The 15036-nt window shown below is 42.2% G+C and overlaps 1 protein-coding gene across 1 annotated transcript in view; it reads left to right on the top strand.

Moving 5' to 3' along the window:
- The window catches only part of LOC110496297 (atrial natriuretic peptide receptor 1), a 125218-nt gene extending 111073 nt beyond the window's left edge, over positions 1–14145 (top strand). The window contains exons 15-22 of the mRNA XM_090208717.1: positions 1951–2106; positions 8593–8761; positions 9053–9199; positions 9469–9592; positions 9899–9967; positions 10207–10381; positions 10530–10628; positions 10741–14145. Of these exons, the coding sequence (XP_090064843.1) occupies positions 1951–2106; positions 8593–8761; positions 9053–9199; positions 9469–9592; positions 9899–9967; positions 10207–10381; positions 10530–10628; positions 10741–10895 (1094 nt within the window). The 3' untranslated portion in view covers positions 10896–14145. The remainder of the gene's footprint in view (positions 1–1950; positions 2107–8592; positions 8762–9052; positions 9200–9468; positions 9593–9898; positions 9968–10206; positions 10382–10529; positions 10629–10740) is intronic.
- Positions 14146–15036: the final 891 nt, after the last annotated feature.

Genomic DNA, 15036 nt, shown 5'->3' with positions numbered 1-15036 from the left:
AATGTCCCCTCCTGAGAAAGCCCTTGCTGGCTCCATTTAATTACTTGTCATTGATGTGGCTCAACAATCAAATCACCAGGCTGATAAAAGTATTTATTAGTTACTGATTGAGAGGGATGGTATTAAAACTCTATCTTTCTCTCTAAGTACATCTTTGAAATGGCCTTTTATTCTTATGTTGTGTAAAAAAAATAATAATAATAATTTCGGACACATCTAATCATTCCAGGGTTTTTCTTTATTTTTACTATTTTCTACATTGTAGAATAATAGTGAAGACATCAAAACTATGAAATAACACATATGGAATCATGTTGTAACCAAAAAAGTGTTAAACAAATCTAAATATATTTTATATTTGAGATTCTTCAAAGTAGTCACCCTTTGTCTTGATGACAGCTTTGCATTATAAACCAGCTTCATGAGGTAGTCACCTGGAATGCATTTCAATTAACAGGTATGCCTTGTTAAAAGTACATTTGTGGAATTTCTTTCCTTCTTAATGCATTTGAGTCAATCAGTTGTGTTGTGATAAGGTAGGGGTGGTATACAGAAGATAGCCCTATTTAATAAAAGACCAAGTCCATATTATGGCAAGAACTGCTCAAATAAGCAAAGAGAAACGACAGTCCATCATTACTTTAAGACATGAAGGTCAGTCAATACGGAACATTTCCAGAACTTGATGAAACTGCCTCTCATGAGGAACGCCACAGGAAAGGAAGACCCACTACATGATTCCATATGTGTTATTTCATAGTTTTGAAGTCTTCACTTTTATTCTACAATGTAGAATACAATGTAGATAATAGTAAAATAAAGAAAAACCCTTGAATGAGTAGGTGTGTCCAAACTTTTGACTGGTACTGCATATATAATGTATAATGTGCACATTCGAAAAAGAGACCTGTTGTTGTAGAAATTCTTGCACAGGGACACTTGAAGTCAATCTTTTTTTTAATTTAAAATGTAATTTCTCCCCAATTTCTTGGAATCCAATTGTTAGTAATTACTATCTTGTCTCATCGCTACAACTCCCGTGCGGGCTCGGGAGAGACAAAGGTCGAAAGCCATGCGTCCTCCGAAACACAACCCAACCAAGCCGCACTGTTTCTTAACACACGCATCCAACCCGGAAGCCAGCCGCACCAATGTGTCGGAGGAAACACTGTGCACTGCGCCCGGCCCGCCACAGGAGTCGCTGGTGCGCGATGAGACAAGGATATCCCTACCGGCCAAACCCTCCCTAACCCGGACGATGCTAGGCCAATTGTGCGTCGCCCCACGGACCTCCCGGTCGGCTGCGACAGAGCCTGGGCGCAAACCCAGAGTCTCTGGTGGCACAGCTAGCGCAGCGATGCAGTGCCCTAGACCACTGCGCCACCCAGGAGGCCTTGAAGTCAATCTTAAATGAATCACTGTTTATTGTCAGCGCGCTGGAGAGGTTCCAACCGGCTTAATGCACCACATGTCAATTGTACACATGTCAATCAGGAGCTCTGCCTGGGCAGACCCAGCAGTTGTCTTATATACGACTATACACAGACAAGTTATATTTGCATGATTTAGCATAATTAATGAATCATTACCATTTGTGACCGACAAATACTGGTTTATAACACGTGACAGACCAATACCTCGCAAGGCTTCTTCTCTCTAAGCTGAGACCTTGAAACCGAGATATCTAGGATGTTCTCAAAACACAGGACACAACACAGTCTGGACGTACTGACACATTGCAGCTACTGACAATGAGGATGTGTACAGTCAGCCACTTGCATGAACACAGAAATTGGTTATTAGAACAGCACATGAGTAGAAGACAGAAATGAGTTATAAGAAAAGCACAAACATTACAATTTCCATTACAATGTCTTCCCTGTTAAAATAAAGGTTTACCTTCCTCTTTCCTTCTCTCCCATCCCCCCTTCACTCCCTCTCCCTCTATAGGGAAATTGTGGGCAGCTCCAGAGCTACTGAGGGCAGATAGTCCCCCGCCATGTGGCACACAGAAAGGTGACATCTACAGCTTCGGCATCATTCTGCAAGAGCTGGCCCTGCTCCGAGGGGTCTTCCACGTCGAGGGGGACACCCTCAGCCCCAAAGGTGTGTGTGTGTGTGTCTATGTCTATGTCTGCGTCTGTGTCTGTGCCTGTGTCTGCGTCTGTGCCTGTGTCTGCGTCTGTGCCTGCGTCTGTGTCTGCGTCTGTGTCTGCGTCTGTGTCTGTGTCTGCGTCTGTGCCTGTGTCTGCGTCTGTGCCTGCGTCTGTGTCTGCGACTGTGTCTGTGTCTGCGTCTGTGCCTGCGTCTGTGTCTGTGCCTGCGTCTGTGTCTGTGTCTGTGCGTGTTCTTCAGTCAAGTACAGTGCATTCAGAAAGTATTCACACCCACACCACACACCCCCACCGCCATGTGGCACACAGAAAGGTGACATCTACAGCTTCGGCATCATTCTGCAAGAGCTGGCCCTGCTCCGAGGGGTCTTCCACGTCGAGGGGGACACCCTCAGCCCCAAAGGTGTGTGTGTGTGTGTCTATGTCTATGTCTGCGTCTGTGTCTGTGCCTGTGTCTGCGTCTGTGCCTGTGTCTGCGTCTGTGCCTGCGTCTGTGTCTGCGTCTGTGTCTGCGTCTGTGTCTGTGTCTGCGTCTGTGCCTGTGTCTGCGTCTGTGCCTGCGTCTGTGTCTGCGACTGTGTCTGTGTCTGCGTCTGTGCCTGCGTCTGTGTCTGTGCCTGCGTCTGTGTCTGTGTCTGTGCGTGTTCTTCAGTCAAGTACAGTGCATTCAGAAAGTATTCACACCCCTTGACTTTTTCCACATTTTGTTGTGTTACAGCCTGCATTTAAAATGAATTAAATTGAGATTGAGATTTTGTCACTCGCCTACACACAATACCACATAATGTCAAAGTGGAATTATGTTTTTTCGAAATGTTTTTCGAATGTTTTTCGAATTATTTTTTTTCGAAATGTTTGCCATTTAATTCAAAATGAAAAGCTGAAATGTCTTGAGTCAATTTGTTATGGGCAGCCTAAATAAATTCAGGAGTAAACATTTTCATAACAAGTCACATAATAAGTTGCGTGGACTCACTCTGTGTGCAATAATAGTATTTCACATGATTTTTGAATCATCTCTGTACCCTATACATACAATTAAGGTCCCTCAGTCGAGCAGTGAATTTGAAACACAGATTAAACCACAAAGACCAAGGAGGTTTTCCAATGCCTCAAAAAGAAGGTCACCTATTGGTAGATGGGTACATTTTTTCAAAAGCAGACATTGAATATGGTGAAGTTTTTAATTACACTTTGAATGGTGTATCAATTCACCCAGTCACTACAAAGATACAGACGTCTTTCCGAACTAATTTGCCAGATAGGAAGAAACCGCTCAGGGATTTCTCCATGAGGCCAATAGTGACATTAAAATTGTTTCAGTTGAATGGCTGTGATAGGAGAAAACTGAGGATGGACCAACAACATTGCACTTACTCCACAATGCTAACCTACACAAGGCCAAATCTATACTAGAGTTGCTTACCAAGAAGACAATGAATGCTCCTGTGTGGCCAAGTTGCATTTTTGACTTAAATCTACTTGAAAATCTATAGCAAGACCTGAAAATGGTTGTCTAGCAATGATCAACAACCAATTTGACAGAGCTGGAAGAAGTTTGAAATGAATAATGGGCAAATGTTGCACAATCCAGGTGTGGAAAGCTCTTAGATTTACCCAGAAAGACTCACAGCTGTAATCACTGCCAAAGGTGCCTCTACAAAGTTTTGACTCAGGGGTTTGAACACTTATGTGAATGAGATATTTATTTTTCAATACATTTGCAAAAACGTATAGAAAAATGTTTTCACTTTGGGTATTGCCTGTAGATGGCTGAAGGGGGGGGGGGAGAAATTGATTTAATCCATTTTGAATTCAAGCTGTAACACAACAAAATGTGGAATAAGTCAAGGGGTATGAATACTTTCTAAGGCACTATAATTATATAGAATGCATATCAAGGTAAATAGGGTTAGACTTGAAGATTGAAGTACAGACATATGGAATGGTACTTGAAACAATGAAGAGAGAAAAACGGATGAGGTTAGCATCTTTTATTTTGATTATTTTGGGGAAAGACAAAGCATTTAATTGCACAACATATATATTGATTTTATTAACTTCATTTAACCAGGTTAGTCTCATTGAGATAAAAAAAATAAAAAATAATTCAAGAGAGACCTGGACTATATTAGCTTCTGTGTAGAACACAAATCATTTTGAAAGGCATCTTGGAGAGGGAAAATGTACAACACTTTCTCTTTTTTTACACATTTGTCATTTGTTATTTGTGTTCTCCAAGAAGCATGGCACTGAATCCAATTAGATTCTGAGAAGTGTGTGGGTTTCTCAACCCTCCTTCCTCCTGTCGCTCTCTCTATATCTCTCTCTCTCTCGGAAAGTACTATGAACATGTGTGTGTGTGTGTGTGTGTTTGTTCATGCAGGTCTAGTAATACCTATAATTACTAATATACTAATAATGTGCCCACCCCAGCAGTGATAACCCGTAGTTGTGATACATTACTCTTTAAAATGCTAAATGTAGTAAATCATGTAGTACTCTCTTTCCTTCTCTTTTTTTCTATCTTTCTTTCTTTTTCTCTCTCCCCCCTCTCCCTCCCCCTCTCTCTCTCTCTCTATCCCTCCCCCTCTCTCTCTCTCTCTCCTTCCCCCTTCTCTCTCTCTCTCTCTCTCTTTCTCTCCCTCAGGTGTTTTTTTAAATCAATCTTCACCTTCCATCTTCCCTTTTACATTCCAGTCCTGTCAGCCATGGTTCTGTCATATCTCTAAGGTGCCGACTCTCTGTCACCATATATCTTTCACCACACACAGACACACAGACACACACACACAGACACAATGTATAAGTACACATACTTACACATTGTAAATTGCTGCCATCCACCTTATTCCCCAGGGAAACATACATCTCCTGCATAGGAAAATCTGCTCAGGACTCTTTGACATTCCCCTAATTATGTAGGATCAAAAGTAGATCCCAGTGGTCATAAAGAGCTAGCTCCCTAGTTGCTGTCAGTAGAAATACCTAGGCGGGCTCTTATGGAAGCACATTCAAATTCTGTACATGTCACAGAGTTAAGAATGTGCTGTAAGCTCACGCCACAGCTAGCTTGAAATGTGGCCAATCGGTTCGTATGTTGTCAAGCGGGGGTGGTCATGTGTGTTGGTGGGGTAAAGCAGTGGTCCCCAGCCTTTTTTCCCATTTTCATTGTTTATTGAGATTCCCTATATTAAATACACCACCAGTTTGATTTTGTTTAATTGGAGGAACCTAGGAAAATGTGTTTTTAAGCTATTTTCTTGCAATTCCTACATAGTTTAACAAGACCCATCTTTTAGGGAGGCTATTTAATGATAATAATAATAATATTAATGATAATAATGATGATATTAATGATGATAATAATAATAATGATGATGATAATAATAATAATAATGATAATAATGACAATAATAATGATTATTATTATTAATAATAATGATTATATTAATTATAATAATAATGGTGATAATAATAATGATGTTAATAATGATGATAATAATGATCATAATAATAATAATAATAATGATTATATTAATAATAATAATAATGATGGTAATAATAATAATAATAATGATAATAATGATGATGATAATAATAATGATAATAATGATCGTAATAAAAATAGTAATAATGATAATAATAATAATAATAATGATAATAATAATAATGGATAAGGAAATCAAGTCTAGACCCGATTTCCCCAAATGTTATTCCGCTACCGAATATGTTTTATTCTGATAATTTATATGAACACTCAATTTAATTACACATTCTCTTTTACAGAAAGTGATTAGATCAATTGATCACACATTGTATAAGATTACTTTCCAAGCAAAGTCCAGTTACTGTGACTCCTCGACTTTAGCAGGTCGTAGCTCAGCTTCATATGAATGTCATAGAGACAAACCAAAGATATTCCCGTGTGCATCAGGCGCGTCTTCCTCTGGCATTTTACCACTCGTTTCTATCCTTGCAGATTTAGATCGGTATAAACCTTCGAGAATTGTGTAAAAAAAAAAAAAAGGTTCCCCCCTCTCACCCCCCATGAAACGTTGCCGCTCTGTATGGGGTGTGCAGGCCCCCTAGGTTGGGAACCCTTGAGGTAGAGGACCCTGGTTCAGGGAGGCAGCGCTATATGCTAAGCTAGCTCACTGACTGTGGTTATACAGTACACACATTGAATTGAATGGGGGGGGGGGGGGGGTCATATAATTTATGTGTGAGAGACAAGAGACAGAAGTTGGGAACTAAAAATAAGATAAGAGGAAAATCAATGAAATGAGGAGAGAGGGGTGGTGGACAATGAGTTCAGGACATTGGCACTGGAAGAGTCGGTCCCCGGATGGAGATATTGTTTATTTACTGAATGGAAAAGCGCTGATATGGAGAGCAAACATGAGAGGTGACCCAGATACAGTCATTCAAGTATTGACGCGTTTGACAGAACATTGTTTCCTTCAACCTCATTCTGCCTTGGCCTTTCATATTCAAGTCTATTAGGATGCCTCTGCCTTTGAAGTGACGCCTCGTTCGGAACAGAAAAGAAGGAGAGAGGGAAGGAGATTGAGAGTTGTAATAGGTTAATGGCGGATAGGAGACTTGACAACAGAGAAGAGACTTAAAAGGAGTGTTTTTGTTGTTGATACAGTTATGTCTCTGAAACTATTGACCTTGAGAAAGAGGCTGGTTTTACTGCAGCCTTGGGACGATTCTAACGTGTCTCGTTCTTGTTACTGGGAAGGAGAAGAGGCTTGTCTGTCCAAGGTAGCTTTTCTAAATGAAGTTCACTTGAGCTCCACCTCTCTCTCTCTCAAATTGAAATGTCCCTTAGTACAGTCGTGGCCAAAAGCTTTGAGAATGACACAAATATTAATTTTCACAAAGTCTGCTGCCTCAGTTTGTATGCATATTTGCATATACTCCAGAATGTTATGAAGAGTGATCAGATGAATTGCAATTAATTGCAAAGTCCCTCTTTGCCATGCAAATTAACTGAATCCCAAAAAAACATTTCCACTGCATTTCAGCCTTGCCACAAAAGGACCAGCTGATATCATGTCAGTGAGTCTCTTGTTAACACAGGTGTGAGTGTTGACGAGGACAAGGCTGGAGATCACTCTGTCATGCTGATTGAGTTCTAATAACAGACTGGAAGCTTCAAAAGGAGGGTGGTGCTTGGAATCATTGTTCTTCCTCTGTCAACAATGGTTACCTGCAAGGAAACACGTGCCGTCTTCATTGCTTTGCACAAAAATGGGCTTCACATCAAGGATATTGCTGCCAGTAAGATTGCACCTAAATCAACCATTTATCGGATCATCAAGAACGTCAAGGAGAGCGGTTCAATTGTTGTGAAGAAGGCTTCAGGGCGCCCAAGGAAGTCCAACAAGTGCCAGGACCGTCTCCTAAAAATGATTCAGCTGCGGGATCGGGGCACCACCAGTACGTACAGAGCTTGCTCAGGAATGGCAGCAGGCAGGTGTGAGTTCATCTGCACGCACAGTGAGGTGAAGACTTTTGGAGGATGGCCTGGTGTCAAGAAGGGCAGCAAAGAAGCCACTTCTCTCCAGGAAAAACATCAGGGACAGACTGATATTCTGCAAAAGGTACAGGGATTGGACTGCTGAGGACTGGGGTAAAGTCATTTTTTCTGATGAATCCCCTTTCCGATTGTTTGGGGCATCCGGAAAAAAGCTTGTCCGGAGAAGACAAGGTGAGCGCTACCATCAGTCCTGTGTCATGTCAACAGTAAAGCATCCTGAGACCATTCATGTGTGGGGTTGCTTCTCGGCCAAGGGAGTGGGCAAACTCACAATTGGGCCTAAGAACACAGCCATGAATAAAGAATGGTACAAACACATCCTCCGAGAGCAACTTCTCCCAACCATCCAGGAACAGTTTGGTGATGAACAATGCCTTTTCCAGCATGATGACGCACCTTGCCATAAGGCAAAAGTGATAACTAAGTGGCTCGGGGAACAAAACATTGATATGTTGGGTCCATGGCCAGACTGTAATCCCATTGAGAACTTGTGGTCAATCCTCAAGAGGTGGGTGGACAAACAAAAACCCACAAATTCTGACAAACTCCAAGCATTGATTATGCAAGAATGGGCTGCCATCAGTCAGGATGTGGCCCAGAAGTTAACTGACAGCATGCCAGGGCGGATTGCAGAGGTCTTGAAAAAGAAGGGTCAACACTGAAAATATTGACTATTTGCATTAACTTCACGTAATTGTCAATAAAAGCCATTGAAACTTATGAAATGCTTGTAATTATACTTCAGTATTCCATAGTAACATCTGACAAAAACATCTAAAGACACTGAAGCAGCAAACTTTGTGGAAATTAATATTTGTGTCTTTCTCAAAACTTTTGGCCACGACTGTACAATAGTACAATATGGTTTTATGGATTCTCACATATTCTCTCACCCCTGTCTCTTCCTCCCACACTCTTTCTCTCCACCAGAAATCGTAGAGCGCGTGGCGCTGGGCCAGTGGCCCTACCTGCGGCCCTCCCTCTGCCCCCAGAGTCACAGTGAAGAGGTGGGCCAGCTCATGCAGCGCTGCTGGAGCGAGGACGTGAACGAGAGGCCCGAGTTCCACCACATCAAACTGCTGCTGCGCAAACACAACAGGTACACCATGTCTGTACGCACTGCTTAAAACCGCCATTAACACCATGCACGTTATATGGTGCCTGATCTACAGACATGCACTGATACCCATCCCCTCGAGTTAAAGATCTGCATGCGTTCACAATAACTCTCCACGCACAAACATGTGTGCGATTCATTTTACCCAACGACTTGATGTACTCACAACAGGTTTGCACTGCTCTGACAACTACCTTCAAAAACCTCCCGCCGCATATTTTACCCGTTCATTTCTCCTCTCCTCCATCCCTCTCGCCACCCTTCCCTCCCCAGAGGTTATGGGTCTAATATCCTGGACAACCTGCTGTCTCGGATGGAGCAGTACGCCAATAACCTGGAAGAACTGGTGGAGGAAAGGACACAGGCTTACCATGAAGAGAAACGCAAGGCCGAGGCACTGCTCTACCAGATACTTCCACAGTGAGTGTATTAAGAGGACCACAGTGGAAATAAGTTGTTTCGCTTTTTTGTTATCCTAAATGATTTTTAAGACAGTGTACTAGGTTGTGTCATTTTTTTGAATAGTTAGGTCCAAAAATGACACACACAAACACACCCTCACACAGAAAGGCTCATCAAAGGCTGTACTCTGCAGAGGACTAGTACATACAAACATAATTTGGTGATTTGACTGAATCACACACACACACCCAACTCACTCTGCTTAACACTGTCTGTGTGTGATGTAGCTCTGTAGCGGAGCAGCTGAAGAGAGGGGAGACGGTGCAGGCTGAGGCCTTTGACTCGGTCACCATCTACTTCAGTGACATTGTGGGCTTCACCGCCATCTCAGCAGAGAGCACGCCCATGCAGGTCAGTCCAGAATGAACGTAGTCAACAGACGCTTGACAATACAGTCTAGTCCTGATATGCAATGGCTTTAGGCTGTCATGAATGAGAAGTGGAGTATGCCGTTTTTCTGAGCAAATTAAAATAAAATATTTGAGTTGGGATCGATGAACTGCACTTAATTTAAGCATACTTGTGTTCAATGTGTACTTTTCAGACGTTAACTGTATTACAATTGCCTCATATCTCAAGGCAAATGAATTGACTGTTATTCTACTTAAAGGACACATATTTTATGCAGTGGCTGATAATCCTCACGTTTCCCTGTAGGTGGTGACCCTATTGAATGACCTCTACACGTGTTTCGATGCCATCATCGACAACTTCGATGTTTATAAGGTGAAGTCAGAGTCTGAACCTTGTTTTTCACACAGGGTGTGCACACATTTAATGCAACTGATCCAGCTACTCAAGTGCTTGAAGACTAGTTGAATCAGGTGTGTTGGAGCTAGAAGGACACAAAGACCTGGACATGCTGTGAGCCTCCTGTACCACGGTTACTCGCCACTGAGTCAAGGACATATTTATTAAGAAGCCTGGTGACAGTGTGACCGTCTCTCACTCTGTGGCGCCCTCAGGTGGAGACGATAGGCGATGCATACATGGTGGTGTCTGGGCTGCCCGTGAGGAACGGCAATCTGCACGGACGAGAGATCGCCCGCATGTCGCTAGCCCTGCTGGAGGCCGTACACTCCTTCAGAATCCGCCACCGACCTGCCCAGCAGCTCTTTCTGCGCAGTGGCATCCACAGTGGTGAGCGGCGGGAAGGGGGGGGGGGGTGTATGGTTCAAATTGTATTTGTTTTCTGACAAATGCACTTCCTTGAGCTTGTCTGACACTGTGGAATCATTAGGGTCTGTGGAATATTGGAATAGGTTGTGTGTGTGTGTGTTCTCTCCAGGCCCAGTGTGTGCTGGTGTTGTAGGACTGAAGATGCCTCGGTTCTGTCTGTTTGGAGACACAGTCAACACAGCCTCTCGCATGGAGTCCAATGGGGAGGGTGAGAGTGACCCATCTCTTTTATCTACAATCTCATGACCTATCAGGGTACACATACACTAGTCATTCTCTGGCTTCAATGACCACATTTCTGTCATGTTCTCATCCCTCAGCCCTGAAGATCCACGTGTCGGAGGCCACGCGCACGGTGCTGGACGACTTCAACTGTTTCCAGCTGGAGCTGAGAGGAGACGTGGAGATGAAGGGCAAAGGGAGGATGAAGACCTACTGGCTACTGGGAGAGAGCACCAGCAACATGGCTTACTAGAGAGAGAGAGAGAGAGAGAGATAGAGAGAAGGGGGAGAGCGAGAGAAAGAGAGAGAGAAGGGGGAGAGCGAGAGAAAGAGAGAGACGGGGAGAGCGAGAGAAAGAGAGAGAGAGAGACACACACGGGAGAGAGAGAGATGCATACTGTTTAGACCGTATTAGAGAGACGTGGTAGAAAAGAGATGTAAGGGAAGGGAGGGCTGAGGTAAAAGGAAAAGACATGCATACAGATGCACATGGGAATGGAGTGAAATGGAAATAAGCAACAACAAAAAACTGTACCACTGACAACTCCCTTCTTAATGATAGTCTCATCGACAGAGTCTCACTGCTCTTCATGGGGATACCTTGGTTCCTATAGGTGGACAAGCCCTGTCTAGATTGACTTACCATGGTGGATCATCCATGGACAGCTGTAGACTTGTAGACTTTCCAACCAAAGGAACGATATCACTGCTACACCGCCATGTGCCGATTGGCGAGGCACCACCTCTGATTGACACAGGCGATGGGCATTTGCGAACGACGCCACTCTGTGTTCCAGAGTTGTAACTCGATATTTGTGAACAAACATTTTGGACATTCTTGTTTGGACCTGTTGTTTGTGGTGACGAGAGTTGTCCAATGTGCTATTTTGTGGTTATTTGACTTTGTGACTGACTTGGTGTTCTCTAACATTTGTGTAGAGTCCTTAGTGTTATGTGAAGCATTCCCTGGTGTTTTCTATTTATTTCACAAGTGGTTTGTGTTCTATATTACTATATCAGTTTGTTCTATATCAGTCAAACATGAATCAACTGAAGTCCAGAGGGGTACACTACGAATGTAGCTAGATGTATTCAGTATTTTCTGATATTAGCTAGCTTCAGTCAGCTTCACGTATGTTATGAAGGCAGATCAGGCAGATGTTGATCGTTCACTCGCCGCTTACTTGAGCCTGCTCGAGCCGGGCTTGTAACTGCACGTACATGTCACACATTGCTAGTCGAAAGCCAAACTGAGACGATACTGAAACATTAGTCCATGCGCGAGTCAGTGACACATTTTCATTTTTGCCAAAATCTAAATGAAAGGAAAAACTAACCTGCAAATACAGCAGGCTATGGTGTGAAATGGGCTATTACAAGTGCCGTCTGTCTTGCGCATATCGTTTATTTGGTGTGCTTAGCAATGCACGATGACTCCCCACTCATATAGATAAAATCATTGTATGAATTCCTACGACAGTTTTACTGCCCGTGAAGTTTCAAATGCATCCCGTCGTTACTAAATGTGTTGTGTGTAATGTATTTGAATGTTACTATTTATAACACACAGGTTTGACTCAACCACTTCATTCGGGATAAATTGAGTAAAACACTGAGTTGGCCATCCCGGGAGCAGATTAGTTCTGAAGGATTCGTTGCCACAGAAATGTACCTGGCTAAAAGGTGAGCCACATTTGTGTCACCGTTTGAACTCAGAGTTGACCAAAGTTTCCTCGCTAACTCCTCAAACCAGATTCGTAGAATAGGGCTCGGTAATCCATAATAATACGAGTCAACAAAGTGTGTCCCACAACCTAGTAGGCTATGTGCTTTAGGGGGAAGTAGTGGAGGCAATCACCACCATGCAAGTATAGGCGATCTAATTGACATTGGTGAAATGTCTCAAATGGACACTTATGGCTGTTAAGGACATTGTGCTTGTAAATAAGTCCGTGTGCATTCAACAGGACTGTTCAAAAAGAGATTTTACAGCCAAAACGAATATTTTTGGTCATAAAAAAAACAATTTGCGTTAATCTTCTCAAGATAAACTGCGATGACAATGAAGAATTGAGAATTAGAGTTGGCCACGAATGTCAACTTTTGGGTGAATTAAGTATTACTATCTAGTCACAGGTAATGCTGTCTGCATGGTTATAACCAGCTAGTCCTCTCACACGAAGTTCTTATATTACAGACTCATTTTGAAGTTCAGATTTTCTAATTGTCCTTTTTCCTTCTTTCTTTTTTACACGATGATGTTATACTCAAGGGTACAAAAGAATGAGCGAGTCTAGCTCTTCACTTCTGTTACTGATAAGAAAGGTCAGATTTATTGCAGATTGGGAGTCCTTCTAAATGGCATACATAGCATAGTGAAAAATTATATATTGGATATATGCCCATAAACTCTCAAAGTTGACTCTCTGAGGATACAGGTTTGGCTTGTGATTTGCAAACATGCTACAACAAACGAGTCTTTTGCTTTTTGTTCGTTGGTGTTTTTGGGTGGCTCTGCTTGTTGTCTATCTGAAAGGAACAGCTCGCTACTTGGCTCAGAAGTGGAGCATCACTGATAGGCAGCAGGCACCCATATACCAACCAGCGCTATGGACCATGTGAATGTGCTCTCACTTGAATGGCCCTAAACCTTAAACTTATCATCAGTGAGAATATCCCCTTTCCAACTTAAGTCTAAATGATTTGATCATTTCATTTTCCATGAGTGAATGTATCACCTAAGTCAAAGCCAATACTGTGAAATAATCAGGATTGGTAATGTGGAGTTGTAAATGATAACAGCTCTGTGTGATGTCAGGGAGACACGTCATTCATCAGTAGTAACTCACCCAATGTCAGGCTTGATCTGACAGGTAACCCAGCGGGCAAAACTGGTTTCAGTATAATCTATTTTATGGCGTCGTAGTCAGGTTGTATACTGGTGGTGTGAAAGTTTATGCAGAAGTTAATTATTTTTAGCAAACAGAAAATCAAGTCTTTGTCTAGTTGTAATCTGACCAGATAACAACCAAAATATGACGTCTTTCCCATTATGTCTTCTTGTCGTGAAAAATGTGTCTTTACCTGGTTGTAACAAGCAATTGGTTGAGACCAGAAACTGGTTGAGACCAGTTGCTTGTAATGTGGTTGTATGATTTCTTGTCAACCAGAAAACCTTTTTACCAACAGAAAATGACATCATTAAGATAATTCCAAGGCAGGTCCATCTGCATACGGTATGTGTCCACTATGAATGTGGTCACATGGCTTCTTTAAATGTGTTTCTGATGCAGTAAAATGTATTGTATTGTGTTGTTTTGGTTGCCGTGTCTGTATTTTCAAAGAGTGGGTTGGTCTTTGAATTACTGTATGTTACAATGTACTGTTGTGTTTTAAAATATGACATTGGCGTTGTTTTGGGGGGAGAAAGAAATGTTCAGTTACATTGCCTGTCTTGTTTCGGGTCAGTTGAATGTCTTTATAAAATCAGTTGATAACCCACATTTTCTTCTGAGTCAATAGCAATGTGTTATTGTGCTTGATGTCATTTTGGCCGAAACGTGATGTACTTTCCATGTTTAGTTACAATCTAAGTGGGATTGTCCATGCATACAATTGCATTTTGTATCACAGTATGGCACAACAACCCACATACTCGTAGTCTAATCTACAGGTTACATATTTCTAACTATATATAAACTTGAAATAATAGGGATATAAGTACAAGGTCAAACAGTAAGTACAAACAACACAGTAAAAAAAACAGCTTCAAAGACTTAACACTTTGACTACTTTTATTTGTACTGTGTAGCACTTTGAAAAAAGTTATTTGTCACAGAGTGCTTAAAAAAGATGCTGAAGAGGCAGATTCTTCACACAGAGTTAAGGAAGAAATCTGCAATGGTGGAAAAAGTACCCAATTGTCATACTTGAGTAAAAGTAAAGATACCTTAATAGAAAAGGACTCACCCACTAAAATACTACTTGTGTTACGGTGCGTGAATGAGGACCCAAAAGCGAATTAACGTAAACAGAACTTCTTTAATAACAAAACATAGGTAGGCTCAGATGGACCGGCAGATTCCGACAGGACAGGACAAGGTTGCAGCAAACATGACGATAGTCTGGTTCAGGCATGAAAAACACAAACAAGAATCCGACAAAGACAGGAACAAAAACAGAGAGAGATATAGAGGACTAATCAGAGGGAAAAAGGGAACAGGTGGGAAAAGGGGTGACGAGGTAGTTAGGAGGAGACAAGGAACAGCTGGGGGAAAGAGGGGGAGAAAAGGTAACCTAATAACGACCAGCAGAGGGAGACAGGGTGAAGGGAAAGGACAGAAACAAGACACAACATGACAATACATGACAGTACCCCCCCACTCACCGAGCGC

This window comes from Oncorhynchus mykiss, chromosome 18, assembly GCF_057628025.1.
Source record: "Oncorhynchus mykiss isolate SJ-2025 chromosome 18, ASM5762802v1, whole genome shotgun sequence".
Lineage (NCBI taxonomy): Eukaryota > Metazoa > Chordata > Actinopteri > Salmoniformes > Salmonidae > Oncorhynchus > Oncorhynchus mykiss.
Note: the sequence above shows the minus strand (reverse complement) of the source record. Positions and strands in the feature narration are given on the sequence as shown.